The 21,220-nt window shown below is 37.2% G+C and overlaps 1 protein-coding gene across 1 annotated transcript in view; it reads left to right on the top strand.

Moving 5' to 3' along the window:
• Positions 1-1,550: 1,550 nt before the first annotated feature.
• FKBP11 (FKBP prolyl isomerase 11) overlaps positions 1,551-21,220 on the top strand; it is a 137,674-nt gene continuing 118,004 nt past the window's right edge. Inside the window, exons 1-3 of the mRNA XM_053708064.1 lie at positions 1,551-1,747; positions 4,189-4,251; positions 15,661-15,748. Coding sequence (XP_053564039.1) covers positions 1,640-1,747; positions 4,189-4,251; positions 15,661-15,748 — 259 coding nt within the window. The 5' untranslated portion in view covers positions 1,551-1,639. The remainder of the gene's footprint in view (positions 1,748-4,188; positions 4,252-15,660; positions 15,749-21,220) is intronic.

Here is a 21,220-nt window from a genome sequence, read left to right as displayed (position 1 = left end):
ATTTTTCTTTTTTAAGTGATCAGCAATAATCTAAGCAGTACGTTTAGAAGTGGGTAGAGGTGATGTTGGACGTAGGTGGGAGTTAGAGGGTGACAACAGCGCTCTGTGGTTGGATGAATGAGTTGACACATGGAATGAGAAATGGAGTTGTTTAGCCAGATTGAGGATAGAGTTGTATGATCTGAGAATGAATTTATAATAAAGGAAATCAGTATGGGTGAGTGATTTTATCCACTGGTGTTCAGCAGTCCGTGAACATCTCTGAAGGTAGCAGGTCTGTTTAGTATGCCATGGTTGGTCTCAAGTGCATGATGCTCTGCAAACTGTGGAGGGTACCACTTTGCCATGCGTTGATCTTAGTGCAGCATTATATTGTGAGGCCACAAAGTTTGGACAAGAGAGGGATAAAATGTTGCAGAGTAGAGATTTCAGTTCAAAAGAAAAGTCTAGAAGATCCAAGTAATGTAAATTCCAGTAAGACAAGAGTTTTTCGGGGGGCTGATAAGGATGCTACATTTAGTGTAACAGAGAAAGTTAGTAGATGGTGGTCACTCAGAGAAAGGGGAAGTTTGAAAACTGGGAAATGGAACAGAGATTAGTAAAGACAAGGTCTATCAAATTGCCTTCTCAGTGGATTGGAGATGTGGTCCAATGGGAAAGGCCAAGAGAGGTGCTAAGAGATAGAGGTTTAGAGGTAGCAGGTATGTTAGGATTGTCAATGGGTATATTAAAATCCCTAAAATGAGATAAGGGATGTTACAGGACAGGAAAAAAGTGAGCCAGGCTTCAAAGCGGTTTAAAAATTGTGATGTTGGACAAGGAAGCAGTTCATTAACAGCAACACTGAGAGCTACAGAGACATTAACACTATGAAATTGTAATATAAAATGTTTAATTGTGGGTAATTAAAATACTTTGCAATATAATTTCATGATTCATTTTGCCATTTTCTGTAATATAACTTAGTAACAGTAATAAATAAGCAGATACACTTTATAACCATCTCAAAGGGTTTAGAGGTCCTTCAACATTGCTGTATTCCACACAGCTGTTGTTTACACATTTTAGTCACTCATATGTGTCCTTTTAAAAAAAACTTAGCTGAGAGACATAGATTTCAACATGGCCAATTACTTTATAGAATTTAAAACGATAACACAAATTTCAGGTAAACTAATATACATTTTATTTAGTATCCCATGTCCATTTAAACTGTGGCATTAACGTTTTCCACTTCATATATATATGCTTTATTAAAATGTTGGGACTAACCAGCACCACTTACCGTAAAGGAATTAGAATTACTAAATATGATTTTACAGAATGCGTCTTTTTGTTCATAGAAATGTTAGCAATATTGTAATGAGTCTATAATGATTATGTTGACTTTAAATATGTAGATTCTGCATATGCAATGACAACTAATTGCAGCGTATAGTCCTTTCGTGCAGTGCAGACCTGTGGAGAGCTAGAACTACTGCAGGGTTGTGTAGGAGGATCAAGGGGCGGTGATGGGGCGGTGCTACGCTAGTTCCATCCTTCCACCTCATTTGCCACGCTCTCTGCTTACTGCTCTTTCTCTCTTTATTACACATCGGCAGCTGTCTCATTACCTATATCCAGCTCTCTCTTCGAGACCATGTTAAGGGGTTTCCTCCTGCTTCTCCTCCTCGCCTCTCCATTTATCGGTGCTAAAAGCGAGGAGGAAGAGGATGAAAATGTGACTGAACTTGTGATTGAAAGCCTGGTGAGTAAGACAGGGCATCAATAGCACAGGTGTCCTTTGGGTCTCCTCAGGTGTACTGTCCATTCTGCAGTCCAATGCCCCTCTGCACCTGTTCATGATGTATGTCACCTGCTTATGTGCTGCTAGAAAAGTTTCCAGCTGGGACACTGCGCATTGCTGATCTGCATTTGATCACCTGTCTGCTTATTAAATGCTCAGTTTAGCTTTTCCCATCTCTTCCAGCTGCCATCATATCCACTTCCAACATCCATCTCTCTGCTTTTATTATCAGCCTCTCGTGCACACTAATTATCATCTTATTGTGTTCCTTTCATCTGAGGTTAGTTACCAGCCTCAGGCACCTCCTATTTGCTCTCAATGTGCCCTCACTTTACTTCTTGCCGTATGTAACCCTTTTATTAGTCAATTGAATGTTAGAGAGCTTCTCAGCTTTTACTGTTTCCTTTTAACTTCCACGACAGTTTCCCTTTTGACAAAGTCATGCCCAGTTACTTTATTTACTTTTCTTGTTCCTTTTTTCTGCCATCTGTACTGACTCCTGATCCCTCCTGTAACTTACACTATGCCTAACCTTTCTACTTGCTCAGTGACCTCAGTCCCTCTTTGTTCTCCACTCAAAGATCATCACCAACTATGTGTAACTGCTGTTCTCATATCTCTATTCAATTTGCACCCGTTATAATGTCTCGATCAGTCTTGTGATCCAGGAATAATGCTTGTTCCAATCCTCTGTTTCCTGGAGTTTTCACCAATCTTCTTCTCAGTGGCTGTTGTTCCAGTGCTGTTTCTCTTATAGTTTGCATTACCTGTTGCTCGTCTGCTTACTGTTACTCAGCGCCGCCTGATGCAACCACTTATCTGCTTTGCTGATCACTGAGGTGATATTTTTATGTGAACTAACTGTGCATCTTACTCGCCTCTGCATGGCTCTTGGTCCCTGTTGCCTTGTTTCACACTTTCTGTCAGAAGCATCGATCTACTTCCGCACTGCCTACTAGTGTCTGTAATTCCTATGTCTGCCCCTGCATCTCTCTCCTGTTGCTATGCATTCCCGTTCTCCTTTACTCCCAGTCCCAGTCCATATGTTTGTACCCGCGGATCCTTTGCAAAGACCACATTCTACACCACACTGACCCTCTCATTACTCAAAAGAACCCCTCTGATCCTCTTCTGTATTCTGTGCTGTACCCACTCGTCCTCTTTACACTACCTGTGCAGTACCCACTGATCAGGTCCTTTATGTCAGTGCTATACCCACCGGTCCTCTTTACACTACTTGTGCAGTACCCACTGATCAGCTCCTTTATGTATGTGCTATATCCACTGGTCCTCTTTACACTACTTGTGCAGTACCCACTGATCAGCTCCTTTATGTATGTGCTATATCCACTGGTCCTCTTTACACTACCTGTGCAGTACCCACTGATCAGCTCCTTTATGTCTGTACTATACCCACTGGTCCTCTTTACACTACCTGTGCAGTACCCACTGATCAGCTCCTTTATGTCTGTGCTATACCCACTGGTCCTCTTTACACTACCTGTGCAGCCAGTAGCCACTGATCAGCTCCTTTATGTCTGTGCTATACCCACTGGTCCTCTTTACACTACCTGTGCAGCCAGTAGCCACTGATCAGCTCCTTTATGTCTGTGCTATACCCACTGGTCCTCTTTACACTACCTGTGCAGCCAGTAGCCACTGATCAGCTCCTTTATGTCTGTGCTATACCCACTGGTCCTCTTTACACTACCTGTGCAGCCAGTAGCCACTGATCAGCTCCTTTATGTCTGTGCTATACCCACTGGTCCTCTTTACACTACCTGTGCAGCCAGTAGCCACTGATCAGCTCCTTTATGTCTGTGCTATACCCACTGATCCTCTTTACAATACCTGTGCAGCCAGTAGCCACTGATCAGCTCCTTTATGTCTGTGCTTTACCCACTGGTCCTCTTTACAATACCTGTGCAGTACCCACTGATCAGCTACTTTATGTCAGTGCTATACCCACTGTTCCTCTTTACACTACCTGTGCAGTACCCACTGATCAGCTCCTTTATGTCTGTGCTTTACCCACTCGTCCTCTTTACACTACCTGTGCAGTACCCACTGATCAGCTCCTTTATGTCAGTGCTATACCCACTGGTGCTCTTTACGCTACATGTGCAGCACCCACTGTTTCATGTATAGAAATCATCTCCCTACATTCTATGCTATAGTATACTCCATGCTCTTCGTCAATCTACCAAATGCAGCATCTACTCATCCTTTACCAGAATCCCGTGTAACTGCCCACGAATCCTTCCCCAGCACTCGTTTTCTAGCAGCACCCCCAGTGCTTGCACTCTTCTAGCTATCCCTGTCTATTCCACTGATCCCCTGTCAGCTGTGCTGTACCCCACTGATCCTCCCACAATGTATCTAACTGGCCCTCTGTTGCGCAGGAAAAGCCGGACTCCTGTGCAGAGACTGCGGATATGGGGGACACCGTGCACCTACACTACACGGTAAGTAGTATCCTCATTCGGGCCTGGGATAATGTGTAACAACAATAACACGTCAGCACTCGGGAGAGGGAGGAAACAGAGGGCGGGACTGGGCCGTGCTCTTGCTTCCTGGGGGAGGCCCTGGGATTTCCTGGTTCCTCTGTAGGTTCTGGATATAGGAGGAGGAGTGTTTTATAACGTGGATTGTTCATTGGAACACACTGGTGCACAAAGAACTAAACAAATAATATTGCCATATGCAGTAGATATTTTAATTACAACGTGTTCATGTCTGTGCCCTAATTCATTCTCTTGCATAAACTGTACTTCAGATGAGGTTAAATGATGTGTAAGGTTTATTTTAATAAAGGTACAAAAATATCAACATTTAACTTTAGTTATTTAGATAGAGCATGTCATTTTAAACAACTTTCCAATTCACTTCTATTATCTAATTTGATTTGTTCTTTTGGTATCCTTTGCTGAAAAACCTAAGTATGTTAAAGGGACATTAAACACTAAATAAATAACTAAATAAATGCTAGATAGAATGATGCATTCAATGAAAAGATTAATCTGAGAATAACATTGACAAAATAATTGTAAAGTTTTAATGTCTATAAAACAATGGGAGCTGCCTTGTTGTAACTTAGGTTACTTTATCTGCTGTGGCCAATTAGGGACAGTTATAAATAGGTCACTAGAGTGTGCAGCCAATGGCTGTGTGGAATATAACAGTGTTCAGAAAATCCATATCTAAAAGGAACTAAAAAGCACACAATTTCAGAATAGAATTACAGGAAAAGGGGACAAAATAAATAATGAAAGTATATTGCAGATTTTTTATTTATTTATATAGTTTATCATTTTATATTACAATCTCAAAGTGTTTAATGTCCCCTTAATGGCAGTGCAGTACTGGGAGCTAGCTGGCTGCACATATGCCTATTACAATTCAGTTAACCCCATAACCATAGCGATAAATTGCATGTTATTCAATAGTCTTTAGATTTCGAAATGGATTCCTTAAAAATAGTTATACCAAAACAGTTTACAATTTCAATGAACTTTTACATAGGCTGCATCAAAAAAAATCTACATAATTTGTTTTGGAGACTTGTTTTTCCACGTAAATCATCAACACACAGTGCTTATAATTCAGTAGGGATTCAAGTTAAAGACATGCAAGCTAGATTCACAGTAGATACAATTCACTAAGAGGTATCTCTGGCCTACCAAGCTCCACAAGTTTCACCAGTCACTTGGCTATTCTGTACAGATGATCAACTGAAAAATGGACAAATGAGTTTTAGTTAATCAACTCCATAAAATAACATGAACAGGTGTGGTGAAGAGACTGGATAGAACAATTAGGACCTACATTATATTGCAATGCATGTGTCTGTCCTTCACATACCCTGCATAGTGAGAATTAACAGCTCTCAAGCTAAAATTAGCTTTTTTTAAATTCTTTGAGGGACCTTTACGGGTACTGATGAGACTTCAGAGCTTCAGATCAGCAGGCTCATGGTGACATTGGCCTGGCATTAAACAGTTTTGCATCTAAATCTATTTCTTTACACAAAAATAATTGTGATACAAATAAGTGCAAAAAGTAATATAAATAAACAAAATTGTTCCCTATGTAGAGAATAGAGAATATGCTTTTTCCAATAGATTCTTCTGTATTTTTTGTTAGTTAAAGGGATACTAAACCAATTTTTTTATTTCTTTAGTCAGATAGAGCATGCAATTTTAAGCAACTTTCTAATTTACTCCTATAGTCAATTTTTCTTCATTCTCTTGCTATCTTAATTTAAAAAGCTCAGTAGCCAGTCCATTTTTGGTTGAGAACCTGGGTTATGCTTGCTTATTGGTAGCTTAACTGTAGCCACCAATAAGCAAGCACTATCCAGGGTGCTGAACTTAAAATGGGCCAGCTTGTAAGCTTTACATTCCTGCTTTTTAAATAACGATAGCACGAGAACAAAGAAAAATTGATAATAGGAGTAAATTAGAAAGTTGCTTAAAATTGCTGCTTTATCTGAATAAGGAAAGAAAAAAATTGGATTTATTATCCCTTTAATAACAGCACCTCAAAATAGAAAAGATGCAGAAAAATAATGCAGTCCAATTTTAAAATTGGGACTTCTAAAGACTGTTTCCAAATTATACTTTTTCAGAATCCAATTGCACAGTCTGTGTACAAAAACTCTTGTCTAAAAAGACGTATAGTACTCCCTGTTAACACAACTCATTCAGATTCTCGTAGCAGCGTGTACAGGTTTATACAATGTTACAAATTAATATCCCAAAGTCAGTAAGAAAGGTGAGTATGGACTTACCGCACTTCAGTTACACTCACTCCAAGTATCTGTGAGTAGCAACAATACCGTATTTCTTAACCTCAAGATAAGGTAAGTGGCTAGCAGCTCTGCTCCAATGTCAGCAGCATATGTATTTCGCCCAAACGGCGTGCGTTTAAGCCTTACTCTCAAAAACAAGCAAATTCACAATAGCGATCTCTGGATATGATGTACCAATAAAAGAAATAAGCCAGGAGAGAGGTCTCTAGTAAAACGTCCACTTTATTGGATAGTGCATAAAAAAGCCTAAAGGCACAGCATACAGATTAAACAGCTGTTTCCAAATTACTCACATATTACTGAGCTTTTACAAGCACTATCGTTTAACCACAGTGTAGTGATGAGCCCACAACCAGCACCCCCATTGAAGCACATTTTGCACCAGCACCTCAAAAGTGCAATCCTGTTTTTGTCTTCCACACTGAGTATCTCTGTATAAGAGCTTTCACAAGCTCAATCGTATTAAAGCAGCGTTAAAGGGACATTAAACACTAAATACATGCTAGATAGAATGATGCATTCAAAGAAAAGATTAGTCCATGACTAACATGATGTAGATGTTTTTTATAAAGTTTCATTAATTGTTTAAAAAGTGACAAAATAAGTGTAAAGTTTTGATGTCTATAAAACACTGGGAGCTGCCATGTTGTAACTTGTGTTACCTTCTCTGCTGTGGCCAATTAGGGTCAGTTATAAATAGGTCACTAGAGTGTTCAGCCAATGGTTGTGCTGGATTTAACAGTGTTCTTCACTTCCATTTCTAACAGGAACTGAACAGCTCACAATTTCAGAATGGAATTACAGACAAAGAGGACGAAATAAATAATGAAAGTATATTGTTGAGTTGTTTTATTATATACAATTTATCATTTTATATTACCATCTCAAAGTGTTTAATGTCCCTTTAAGTTTAACCCATAACCAGCTATACATCCAGTGGTATTGTAAAATATATTTATAACAAACATATTTATAACATCCATAAATATTAGGCAAGGGTTAAATGTACAAATCACCCCTATTAAGGGAAATGTCTTATTTGTTAATAGTTAACTGTTACAGAGGTGACTATTAGGTGTTTTTTATTATTGGGACGTGTCATATCCCTTAATGGGGGGGAGAGGGTTGTGCATAGTACCCATGCCTAAAAGGGACGTTTAATATTTCATGTTAGAAATATATTTTAATAAATACTTTTACGATACCACTGGATGTATGGTTGGTTATGGGCCAAACATAACGCTGCTTTAATACGACTGAGCTCGGTGAAAGCTCATACAAACATGAGTAAACCCAATAAGAGATTCTTGGTGTGGAAGATGAAAACAGGATTGCCCTATTTCTACTCTTATCTCCTTTTGAGGTGTTTGTGCAGAAAGTCCTTGGTGTAGCTACCAATCAGCAAATGCTACCCAGGGTGCTAAGCCAAAAATGGGCCAGCTTCTAAGCTTTACATTCCTGCCTTTTCAAATAAAGATACCAAGAGAACGAAGAAAAATTGATATTAGAAGTAAATTAGAAATGTGCTTAAAATGGTATGCTCTATCTGAATCATGAAATAAAAAAAAATTGGGTTTCATATCCCTTTAATAACAGCCCCTCAAAATAGAAAAGATGCAGACAAATAGTGCAGTTCAATTTTAAAATTAGGGCTTCTAAACACTGCTAAGATGCAGGATATAGAAGATGGTAAAAATGTCAGCTTAGAGGAAACCAACTGTCATATTGCTTTTAAAAAAAAAAAAAAATTGTGCTTGAGGTAGTACTTTAAAAAGCACTTGCTAATGCTATTAGCAAAATTATCACTGTCGAAAAACACTATACTATGTAACAGTTCTTTTATTCAATTTTTGGACTGAAAAATTAAAATGTCCCTAAAAACAGATACACAAAATAACCTTTAAAGGGTAAAGGGTCACTTTTATATATTAATTATCTTTACAAATGCTTAAAGTAAATGTAAAGTTAAATGAATTAGTGCCCATTTTTAAAAATACTATTATAACAGGGGCACTTTCATTCATTAAACTTTACATTGCAGTGTTTTTTTAAACACTTACCTTTTTCTTTAGGAAATCCAGACCGGCCATCCTCCTCCCAAAGCTCCTCTGTACTTAGCACAGCAATGACGAAACGACTTCCTCCAATCATGGTGTGTACCCGAGGCTTCCAGCTCGTGAGGAAGCCAGTTTCGATGCTAAGTACAGCATGAGAAGTTGGCGTAGGATCGCCAGTCTGGGTTTCCTAAAGAAAAAGGTAAGTATTTAAAAAAAAAAAAAAATGCTTCAATGTAAATTTTAATTAATGAAAGTGCCCCTGTTATAGTATTTTTTTTAAAAATGGACACTCATTCATTAAAATTTACATTTACTTTAAGTTTAAAAGGAAAACCTTTTAAATTAACTGAAGCAGGTTTGTTAACCCATTTTATCATCTATGAAATGTTTTTTCCATATTATTTTTCAATTTATGAAAAATCATTTTCACCCAAAGCAAGACCAGGCAGACCTAAAATAACCACACCATCAGAAGACAAGTTTATCAAGTTGATATCATTACAGAATAGAACAGTATCTGCATCTACAATTTAAAGGGATAGTCTAGTCAAAATTAAACTTTCATGATTCAGATAGAGCATGTAATTTTAAACAACTTTCTAATTTACTCCTATTATCAATTTTTCTTCGTTCTCTTGGTATCTTTATTTAAAAAAGCAATTATGTAAGCTTAGGAGCCAGACCATTTTTCACTTGCTGATTGGTGTCTAAATTGCATGCTTTATCTGAATCATGAAAGAAAAATTTGGGTTTCATATCCCCTTAAAGCCCCTAATCACTGCACATGGCCATAGGCTGTAAACAGTTTTTATAACAATCAAGCTAATGATCTTACATTCCAGCTGAAATGATTTATTAAAATGTATTAATCACATGCACTGAATACATGAATAAAATAGAAATACCATGATAAATATTTATGAGGAGCTTTTATTTATTTATTGTAGGTAATTATAAGTGTTATTCATTATTAATGTGTAGGTTTAGCAAATTATTTTGTTTCACACAAGAGAGGCAGAAGTATCGCAGACATACAGTAGATTAATATGTATATATTATGTAAATTGGATTAAAGAAACATTACCATTTTTAGTATTTAGTTTAGGAAGTCATTAATACTGTTTAGTTACCTGGATTTAACGCAGTCAAACTGTGATTGAGTTCATTAGTTATGTTTCTGTCATTTTGTAACGCTTTGAGAATTAACCAATCAAGTTCAATCACATCACCATGTAGCTGGCAATGTTCCAGAAATTACTCATCTCCCCAGTTACTGAAAACACAATATCAGTCAGGAACAGCAAGTTTCGGATTAACTGAGATTGTAAATCACCAGATATATTTCATAGGATGAAACCAGAATCACAGCAAACATTAAGGGGACCTTGTCACCCTTCTCCAAATGTTTTGAAGCAGTAGGTGATTTACAATTGGAATTAAACTAAAGCGATTTGATTGATACAGTTCTTTATGTGACAATGTATGAAGTTTGGCATTATTTATAGATTGCGCATTTATTTAAAATTGTGATATGCAATTTTGATCTTTATGTGCCTTTAGAGACCCCCAAATCCTTTTTTTTTTTTAACTTTTTAAAAATTTTTTTTTTTTTTACTTTTTTATTGTTAACTCTACACCCCAACGACTTATACCATTGGAAAGGGTAGACGATTACCTTCCAATGGTGGGTAAATTGGAAAGTGTAGACAATTACCTTCCAATGGTGGGTCTTGGGGGTCTGTAGCTGCTTAGATGCCTGAGATACAGGCATCTAAGCAGCATGCCCCCATCTCCCTATAACTGACAATTGTCAGCTTTAAATAAATTTGCACAATGAAGTCATCACATCATTGTGCATGACGTCACCGCAAGGGGAGGGAAGCCCCAGCGATGCCTGTGAGTATCTATGCCAGATCGCCAGGGTAGGAGTGGATGGGGGTCCTTAGACCTCCATTAAGGTGGGGGAGTGCTAGTGACTGGCTTGTCCAAATGTGCGTTTGCATACCTCAAACGACTCTGTTTGTGGCGTTTCTGCAGAAAAAGCTTCTTCCGCATCACTCTCTCATACGCTGAATTGTTGAACGATGCACAGTGACACCATCTGCATCAAGATTATGTTGTAGGTCTTTGGAGGTGGTCTGTGGGCTGTTTTTGACCGTTCTCGCCATCCTTTGCCTCTCCAATATTTTACTTCTGGCTTTAATAAGAACTGTGCCTGTGGTCATCCATTTCCTCTTTATGTTCCTCACAGTGGACACTGACAGCTTAAATCTCTGCAATAGCTTTTTGTAGCCTTCCCTTAAACCATAATGTTGAACAATCTTTGTTTTCAAGTCATTTGAGAGTTGTTTTGAGGCCACCATGTTGCCACTCTTCAGAGGAGAGTCAAAGAGAACAACAACTTGCAATTGGCCACCTTAAATACCTTTTCTCATGATTGGATGCACCTGTCTATGAAGTTCAAGGCTTAATGGGGTCACCAAACCAATTGTGTGTTCCAATGAATCAGTGCTAGGTAGTTACAGGTATTCAAATCAACAAAATGACAAGGGTGCCCAAATTTATGCACCTAATTTCGTTTTGATGCATATTGCACATTTTCTGTTAATTCAATAAACCTCATTTCACTACTGAAATATCACTGTGTCCTTCAGTTATTTGATAGATCAAAATGAAATTGCTGATCCAAACACCCAATTATTTATAAATGAAAATCATGGAAATTGTCAGGGGTGCCTAAACTTTTGCATACGACTGTATATATATATATATATATATATGTGTGTGTACTTGAGTATGCTTTTTTTCTTGGTGTAGATTTACTGCTTAAATATCAAATGTCAGCAATACCACAAGTTCAAATAAAGATAGCATTTACTTAAAGGAACACTAAACCCAATGTTTTTCTTTCATGATTTAGGTAGAGAATACAATTTTAACCCTTTAATGACAAGTGACGTACCAGGTACGTCATGCATTAACAACCAGTTAATGACAATAGACGTACCTGGTACGTCAGTTGTCTAAGAGAGTGTTGGAAGCGATCGCAATTGCTTCCAGCAGCTCTCAGGGTATTGCAGTGATGCCTCCATATGGAGGCATCCTGCAATACCTTTTTAGAAGACTCCGATGCAGAGAGAGCCACTCTGTGGCCCTCTCTGCACCGGTAGCGATGGTGCCGGTTCGTTGGTGGGTGGGAGCATAACAGGGAGGCCAGTGGGCGGCCCATCGCTACCCGGCATCCGGTTCCTGTAAGTGCAATGTGCACGCCGGGTGCCGGGAGCGTGCGCGCGATTAGCTGGCCACACTGACACCAATGAGGAGGGAAGAGGGGGGAAAAAAGATGTTAAAAATATAAATATATAAGGATCTGGGAGGGGGAGGGGGTTGGGGTATTGTGGGGGGCTGCTACACTACAGAAAATATTAATAATTGCAAAAAGAGAAAAAGATACTTTTGTTTTTGGGGGCAAATTGGGTACTGGCAGACAGCTGCCAGTACCCAAGATGGCGGCAAATAGGTAGGGGAGAGTGTTAGAGAGCTGGGGGGGGGGGATCATGGAGGTTGGGGCTAAGGCAGGGGTCCATCACAGCTAAAACATTTTATTTTTTTTTATTAAAAAAAAAGAAAAACTCCTTTTATTTAGTACTGGCAGACTTTCTGCCAGTACTTAAGATGGCGGGGACAATTGTGGGGTGGGGGAGGGAAGAGAGCTGTTTGGGAGGGATCAGGGGGTGGGATGTGTCAGGTGGGAGGCTGATCTCTACCCTAAAGCTAAAATTAACCCTGCAAGCTCCCTACAACCTACCTAATTAACCCCTTCACTGCTGGGCATAATTTACGTGTGGTGCGCAGCAGCATTTAGCGGCCTTCTAATTACCAAAAAGCAATGCCAAAGCCATATATGTCTGCTATTTCTGAACAAAGGGGATCCCAAAGAAGCTTTTACAACAATTTGTGCCATAATAGCACAAGCTGTTTGTAAATACTTACAGTGAGAAACCTAAAATTGTGAAAAATGAATTTTTTTTAATTGTTTGCTCGCATTTGGCAGTGAAATAGTGGCATAAAATATATCAAAATGGGCCTAGATCAATACTTGGGGTTGTCTACTACACTACCCTAAAGCTAAAATTAACCATGCAAGCTCCCTACAACCTACCTAATTAACCACTTCACTGCTGGGCATAATTTACGTGTGGTGCGCAGCAGCATTTAGCGGCCTTCTAATTACCAAAAAGCAACCCCAAAGCCATATAAGTCTGCTATTTCTGAACAAAGGGGATCCCAAAGAAGCATTTACAACCATTTGTGCCTTAATTGCAGAAGCTGTTTGTAAATAATTTCAGTGGGAAACCTAAAGTTTGTGACAAAATTTGTGAAAAAGTGAACTTTTTTTTTAATTTGATGACATTTGGCGGTGAAATGGTGGCATGAAATATACCAAAATGGGCCTAGATCAATACTTTGGGTTGTCTTCTAAAAAAAAATATATACATGTCAAGGGATATTCAGGTTTTCCTGACAGATATCAGGGTTCCAATGTAACTAGCGCTAATTTTGAAAAAAAGGGGTTTGGAAATAGCAAAGTGCTACTTGTATTTATTGCCCTATAACTTGCAAAAAAAGTAAAGAACATGTAAACATTGGGTATTTCTAAACTCAGGACAAAATTTAGAAACTATTTAGCATAGGTGTTTTTTGGTGATTGTAGATGTGTAACAGATTTTGGGGGTCAAAGTTAGAAAAAGTGTGTTTTTTTCAATTTATTCCTCATATTTTATATTTTTTTTATAGGAAATTATAAGATATGATGAAAATAATGGTATCTTTAGAAAGTCCATTTAATGGCGAGAAAAACAGTATATAATATGTGTGGGTACAGTAAATGTGTAAGAGGAAAATTACAGCTAAACACAAACACAGCAGAAATGTAAAAATAGCCTTTGTCATTAAGGGTAAGAAAATTGAAAAATGGTCTGGTCATTAAGGGGTTAACCAACATTCCAATTTACTTCTATTATCTAATTTGTTTAATTCTTTAGATATTCTTTGTTGAAGAAATATACATGGATGAGCCAATCATACGAGGCATCTATGTGCAGCCACCAATCAGCAGCTACCGAGCCTATCTAGATATGCTTTTCAGCAAAGTATATACAGAGAATGAAGCAAATTACATAATAGAAGTAAATTAGAAAGTTGTTAAAAACTGCATACTCTTTCTAAATCATGTAAGAAAATGTTTGGGTTTCATGCCCCTTTAATGGATTTTCAGGTTGAGAAGACAGATTTCCTTAATTTTAATGAAGCTGTTTAACCTGTTTCATAATACACAATATTATATATTGCATTTCCTATTAAGATTTTGAAGTTATTGTTTAGGTAAATTACAGAAAGATATGGAATCTTTCCACACAGAAAATGACTCTGCCTTTACTATGGTGGGTGTAATGTACATATACAATAATGTAGTTTCCATTGTACTGTGCTGTAAAGCAACACAACACATATAATTACATTATTTATTATTCATTTCCTTTACACATATGCTATGATAAATAAATTAATTTTGGCTTAATACTGTTGTTTTGAAGCATCACTCATGGTCTTTCCGAGTTTCACACGTGAAATAAAATATACTTAATTTAAAACTGAAAAGCAATTTTGATTGTTGAGTGTGCTGAATGCCCTATATTTGCATATAATCACTACTGATCCTTGTATTTTCTCTCTAACTTTTTTGATACATTAGTTTAATAAGGGCTGCCCCTCTGATTATTTAAAGGGATTTTTTTTACTTATGTGTAATAGCTATCTCCATTATACTGTCAGTGCTTTTTCACTATTATAATTTAATAGTAGGTAAAATAAAAATAAAATAAAAAACTTTAAATATAGTAGAATTGCATAATTAACAAGTGTATAATAAAAAAACACTGCAATAACACTCTAAATTAAACAAAATAAGATTATCTGGCAAATGTATTCTTTCTCCCATTTGCCAGCCCTCTGTATCATGTGACAGACATTAGCCAATCACAGACTAGTATACGTATACACTGTGCACAATTTAATAATGGAAGTAAATAAGCAAGCTCTATCCAAGATGCTGAACCTAAAATAGGCTGGCTCCTAAGCTTTACATACCTGCTTTTCAAAAAAGATAGCAAGAAACAAAGAAAAAAATGATAATAGGAGTAAATTAGAAAGTTGCTTAAAATGGCATGCTCTATCTGAATCGTGAAAGAAAACATTTAGATTAAGTTTTAGAAAAGCAGAAACATAATAGTGTAATGCTATTAAAAAATCCAACAATAAAAATGTTAATATGCACATAGCACCAGAAGATACAGGGCACATCAATGAAGCACTAAAGTGTCTTGTTTCTTTTTATCTTCAAGTGCAACATAGAAATAGATAAGAAACAATATACAAAGTAGCTCTATAATGAGCTTGTAAAATTGTAAGTAAAAATATCCTCACAAAATCCACAGTATTTACAAGTATAAAAACAAATGTATTCAAAATATTTACAGCCTCCCTATAGCTCAACGCGTTTCTGTAAAAAAAATACCTTCCTGAGGAACGCGTTTCACTCTAAGTATCTCCAGAAGAAGGCAAAGTGTGCGGAAATGTGATGCGCCATTAGAAGCTGTGAATTTATTAATACAATTCGTTTTACACATGAAAATACTCTCTCTAGCTTTTGTACAGCATACTTTTTATTTTCTATTTACTATTACGAGTCCTTTAGTGGGAATCTGTAATTGCACATTAAAATAGACCCTAAAGTAAAAGGGGTAAGTGAAACATATGGAATACAATATAATGGCCCCTAGGATGTTAGTTAAACAGCTCTGTCTTGTTATGTATGAGGCACAGAGCACATAGAATGCAATGATTCTCTTACACACGGTGCAGCCGTGACTACCTACAACAAACTACAGCTATACAATGTATTTGGCCTTTGCTTCTTATTCAACATGTTTCTCTTTTTCTTCTAGGGAAGGTTAGACGATGGCCGTGTTATTGATAGCTCCTTATCTCGGGATCCCCTAGTACTGGAACTTGGAAAGAAACAAGTAATACCAGGTGAGCCATTGTCAGTTTACATATTTTTAGTTATTTTATAAAACCATTTTAACTTGATCTGTAGCACTAACACATCTTTAAATACTGATTCATTTTATATTAATGTCTGTTAGCCTGTTGAGGTAGGATTACTGTGCTTCTGTGGAGTAATAAAGGCTTTCTGCATATTTGAAATAATAATAAAGCATTTACAAATGGGTGTGACAAGCAGTCACAGACTACACCAGGGGTTGACAAATGTATTTTATATTCAGGTGTCACTCAAACCTAAAGAATAATTTTATATAGGGATGAATGTAGAGGAATGCAAAACATTTGGAACCAGAGAAAATATTTTAGGATCCACAGCTTAAAAGTTCATGGGACTGTTGTCCACAGGCCACTTTTATAATCCCTGACCATTCAAAACCCTGGTGCTTGATGATATCCATTCAATATTCAAAACAAAACTCCAATGATACAGGCCAGCTCCATCTGTATTACAAAACAAAACCTTTATTCTCATCATTATGGTAAAAATACAAATACAGTGTGGATATCCAAAAATGAATAAAAATGGAATAACATAAGCACCCCATCACCCCAAGCTGGTGCCTTATAGTTTATAAGTAATTCCTTGTTACTCTATTGGCTAAAGGGGAAATCTATTGTTAGCACGCAACTGGCTGATTAGCTGTCATTCACAATGTTATTAATAATATGTATCAAACTAACTAAGGTTATGCAATATTTGTAATAACGTGAGATATATATATATATATATATATATATATATATATATATATATATATATATATATATATATATACATGTATGTGTAATGCACTAGAGTCATATATGATATCTATACATAAATAAAAATGCATCCAAGCAGCTCTCCATACTCCATACAAAGTTCAGTATATCTTTCACTAACTGTTAAAAAGGGTTAGTGTAGTCACTTGCTTGAGAAGCTGTGTTGTAGATATAATAAATTAGTCATATATATCCATTGAAACATTACAATTAAAGAAGCATCACACTCAATCTCCACTAATGTGTCCTTAACACAGTAGTGCTATAAAAATATGTTAACATTTTACTCCCAATGACTAATTAGAACATAGTACAAATTACAGGGACAGTCTACTCCAGAATTTTATTGTTCATAAGGATAGATAATACCTTTATTACCCATCCCCCAGTTTTGCATAAGCAACATTTTGCATGGTTATATTCATATACTTTTACCTCTGTGATTACCTTATATCTAAGCATCAGCAGACTGTCCCCTTAATCCAGTGCTTTTGACAGACTTGCATTTTAGCCAATCAGTGCTGACTCATAAGTAACTCCACGAGAGTGAGCACAATGTTATCTATATCGCACACATGGACTAGAGCTGTCTATTTGTGAAAAACTGTCAAAATGCCCAGAGATAAGAGGCGGCCTTCAAGAGTTTAGAAATTAGCATATGAGCTTACCTAGGTTTAGCTTTCAACAAAGAGAACAAAGCAAATTTGATTATAAAAGTAAATTGGTAAATTGTTTAAAATTGCATTCCCTACCTGAATCATGAAAGTGTAATTTTGACTAGACTGCCCCTTTAAATCTGGTTTGTAATTTGAAAATCCAAAAAGTCTTGTGATGCTTAAATGGGAATGTGACATATTCAATAACCTGCCATCTAAATTAATTTACTACTTTCTTGTGATGATGTATGCAATGTTTAGTGAGTGCTGAACACTCCTCATCACAACTGAAATTAATCAGGCTTTCCCTATTTCAAGATATCATCTTCCTAGTGGTGTGACCAGTGTATTGCAGTTTACGGCTAGTACATGAAATTATATAAATCACATAGCCCATAGAACTGTTAACACATTGGGCTGACATGTTTTACCTGTTTACATAAGATTCAAAATATGGTGTAACTTAAATAAAGTCATAGGCTTTACAAACTATGGCCTAGATTTAGAGTTTTGTCGGTAACGACCCGCGTAGCTAACGCTGGCTTTTTTCTGGCCGCACCTTTTAAATACCTCTGCTATTGAGAGTTCACAGAATGGCTGTGTTAGGCTCCAAAAAGGGAGCGTACAGGCATATTTACCGCCACTGCAACTCTCGATACCAGAGTTGCTTACGGACGCGGCCAGCTTCAAAAACGTGGTCATGCACGATTCCCCCATAGAAAACAACGGGGCTGTTTGAGCTGAAAAAAAACCTAACACCTGCAAAAAAGCCGCGTTCAGCTCCTAACGCAGCCCCATTGTTTGCTATGGGGAAACACTACCTACGTCTGCACCTAACACTCTAACATGTACCCCGAGTCTAAACACCCCTAACCTTACACTTATTAACCCCTAATCTGCCGCCCCCGCTATCGCTGACCCCTGCATATTGTTTTTAACCCCTAATCTGCCGCTCCGTACACCCCCACCACCTACATTATCCCTATGTACCCCTAATCTGCTGCCCTAACATTGCCGACCCCTATATTATATTTATTAACCCCTAATCTGCCGCCCCCAACGTCGCCTCCACCTAACTACACTTATTAACCCCTAATCTACCGACCGGACCTGAGCGCTACTATAATAAATGTATTAACCCCTAATCCGCCTCACTCCCGCCTCAATAACCCTATAATAAATAGTATTAACCCCTAATCTGCCCTCCCTAACATTGCCGATACCTAACTTCAAGTATTAACCCCTAATCTGCCGACAGGAGCTCACCGCTACTCTAATAAATTTATTAACCCCTAAAGCTAAGTCTAACTTTAACCCTAACACCCCCCTAAATTAAATATAATTTAAATCTAACGAAATAAATTAACTCTTATTAAATAAATTATTCCTATTTAAAGCTAAATACTTACCTGTAAAATAAACCCTAATATAGCTACAATATAAATTATAATTATATTATAGCTATTTTAGGATTTATATTTATTTTACAGGTAACTTTGTATTTATTTTAACCAGGTACAATAGCTATTAAATAGTTAATAACTGTTTAATAGCTAAAATAGTTAAAATAATTACAAAATTACCTGTAAAATAAATCCTAACCTAAGTTACAATTAAACCTAACACTACACTATCAATAAATTAATTAAATACAATACCTACAATTATCTACAATTAAACCTAACACTACACTATCAATAAATTAATTAAATACAATTCCTACAAATAAATACAATTAAATAAACTAACTAAAGTACAAAAAATAAAAAAGAACTAAGTTACAAAAAATAAAAAAATATTTACAAACATTAGAAAAAGATTACAACAATTTTAAACTAATTACACCTACTCTAAGCCTGCTAATAAAATAACAAAGACCCCCAAAATAAAAAAATGCCCTACCCTATTCTAAATTACAAAAGTTCAAAGCTCTTTTACCTTACCAGCCCTGAACAGGGCCCTTTGCGGGGCATGCCCCAAGAAATTCAGCTCTTTTGCCTGTAAAAAAACACATACAATACCCCCCCCCAACATTACAACCCACCACCCACATACCCCTAATCTAACCCAAACCCCCCTTAAATAAACCTAACACTAAGCCCCTAAAGATCTTCCTACCTTATCTTCACCTCACCGGGTATCACCGATCGGTCCTGGCTCCAAAATCTTCATCCAACCCAAGCGGGGACTAGACATCCATCATCCGGCGGCTGAAGAGGTCCAGAAGAGGCTCCAAAATCTTCATCCTATCCGGGAAGAAGAGGCGATCCAGACCGGCAACCATCTTGATCCAAGCGGCATCTTCTATCTTCTGATGGATGTCTAGCCCCCGCTTGGGTTGGATGAAGATTTTGGAGCCAGGACCGATCGGTGATACCCGGTGAGGTGAAGATAAGGTAGGAAGATCTTCAGGGGCTTAGTGTTAGGTTTATTTAAGGGGGGTTTGGGTTAGATTACGGGTATGTGGGTGGTGGGTTGTAATGTTGGGGGGGGGGGGGTTATTGTATATGTTTTTTTACAGGCAAAAGAGCTGAATTTCTTGGGGCATGCCCCACAAAGGGCCCTGTTCAGGGCTGGTAAGGTAAAAGAGCTTTGAACTTTTGTAATTTAGAATAGGGTAGGGCATTTTTTTATTTTGGGGGTCTTTGTTATTTTATTAGGGGGCTTAGAGTAGGTGTAATTAGTTTAAAATTGTTGTAATATTTTTCTAATGTTTGTAAATATTTTTTTTATTTTTTGTAACTTAGTTCTTTTTTATTTTTTGTACTTTAGTTAGTTTATTTAATTGTATTTATTTGTAGGAATTGTATTTAATTAATTTATTGATAGTGTAGTGTTAGGTTTAATTGTAGATAATTGTAGGTATTGTATTTAATTAATTTATTGATAGTGTAGTGTTAGGTTTCATTGTAACTTAGGTTAGGATTTATTTTACAGGTAATTTTGTAATTATTTTAACTATTTTAGCTATTAAATAGTTAACTATTTAATAGCTATTGTACCTGGTTAAAATAAATACAAAGTTACCTGTAAAATAAATATTAATCCTAAAATAGCTATAATATAATTATAATTTATGTTGTAGCTATATTAGGGTTTATTTTACAGGTAAGTATTTAGAATTAAATAGGAATAATTTATTTAATAAGAGTTAATTTATTTAGTTAGAATAAAATTATATTTAATTTAGGGGGGTGTTAGGGTTAAAATTAGCTTTAGGGGTTAAAAAATTTATTAGAGTAGCGGTGAGCTCCGATCGGCAGATTAGGGGTTAATACTTGAAGTTAGGTGTCGGCGATGTTAGGGAGGGCAGATTAGGGGTTAATACTATTTATTATAGGGTTATTGAGGCGGGAGTGAGGCGGATTAGGGGTTAATAACTTTATTATAGTAGCGGTGCGGTCCGCTCGGCAGATTAGGGGTTAATAAGTGTAGGCAGGTGGAGGCGACGTTGAGGGGGGCAGATTAGGGGTTAATAAATATAATATAGGGGTCGGCGGTGTTAGGGGCAGCAGATTAGGGGTACATAGCTATAATGTAGCTGGCGGCGGCGTGCGGACGGCAGATTAGGGGTTAATAATAATATGCAGGGGTCAGCGATAGCGGGGGCAGCAGATTAGGGGTCAATAGATATAATATAGGGGTCGGCGGTGTTAGGGGCAGCAGATTAGGGGTACATAGGGATAACGTAGTTGGCGGCAGTGTACGGAGCGGAAGATTAGGGGTTAAAAAATTTTATAGAGTGGCCGCGATGTGGGGGGGCCTCGGTTTAGGGGTACATGGGTAGTTTATGGGTGTTAGTGTACTTTAGAGCACAGTAGTTAAGAGCTTTATGAACCGGCGTTAGCCCAGAAAGCTCTTAACTACTGACTTTTTTCTGCGGCTGGAGTTTTGTCGTTAGATTTCTAACGCTCACTTCAGACACGACTCTAAATACCAGAGTTAGAAAGATCCCATTGAAAAGATAGGATACGCAATTGACGTAAGGGGATCTGCCGTATGGAAAAGTCGCGCCTGAAAA

The sequence above is a fragment of the Bombina bombina genome, chromosome 3, assembly GCF_027579735.1.
Source record: "Bombina bombina isolate aBomBom1 chromosome 3, aBomBom1.pri, whole genome shotgun sequence".
In the NCBI taxonomy this organism is placed as follows: Eukaryota; Metazoa; Chordata; class Amphibia; order Anura; family Bombinatoridae; genus Bombina; species Bombina bombina.
Note: the sequence above shows the minus strand (reverse complement) of the source record. Positions and strands in the feature narration are given on the sequence as shown.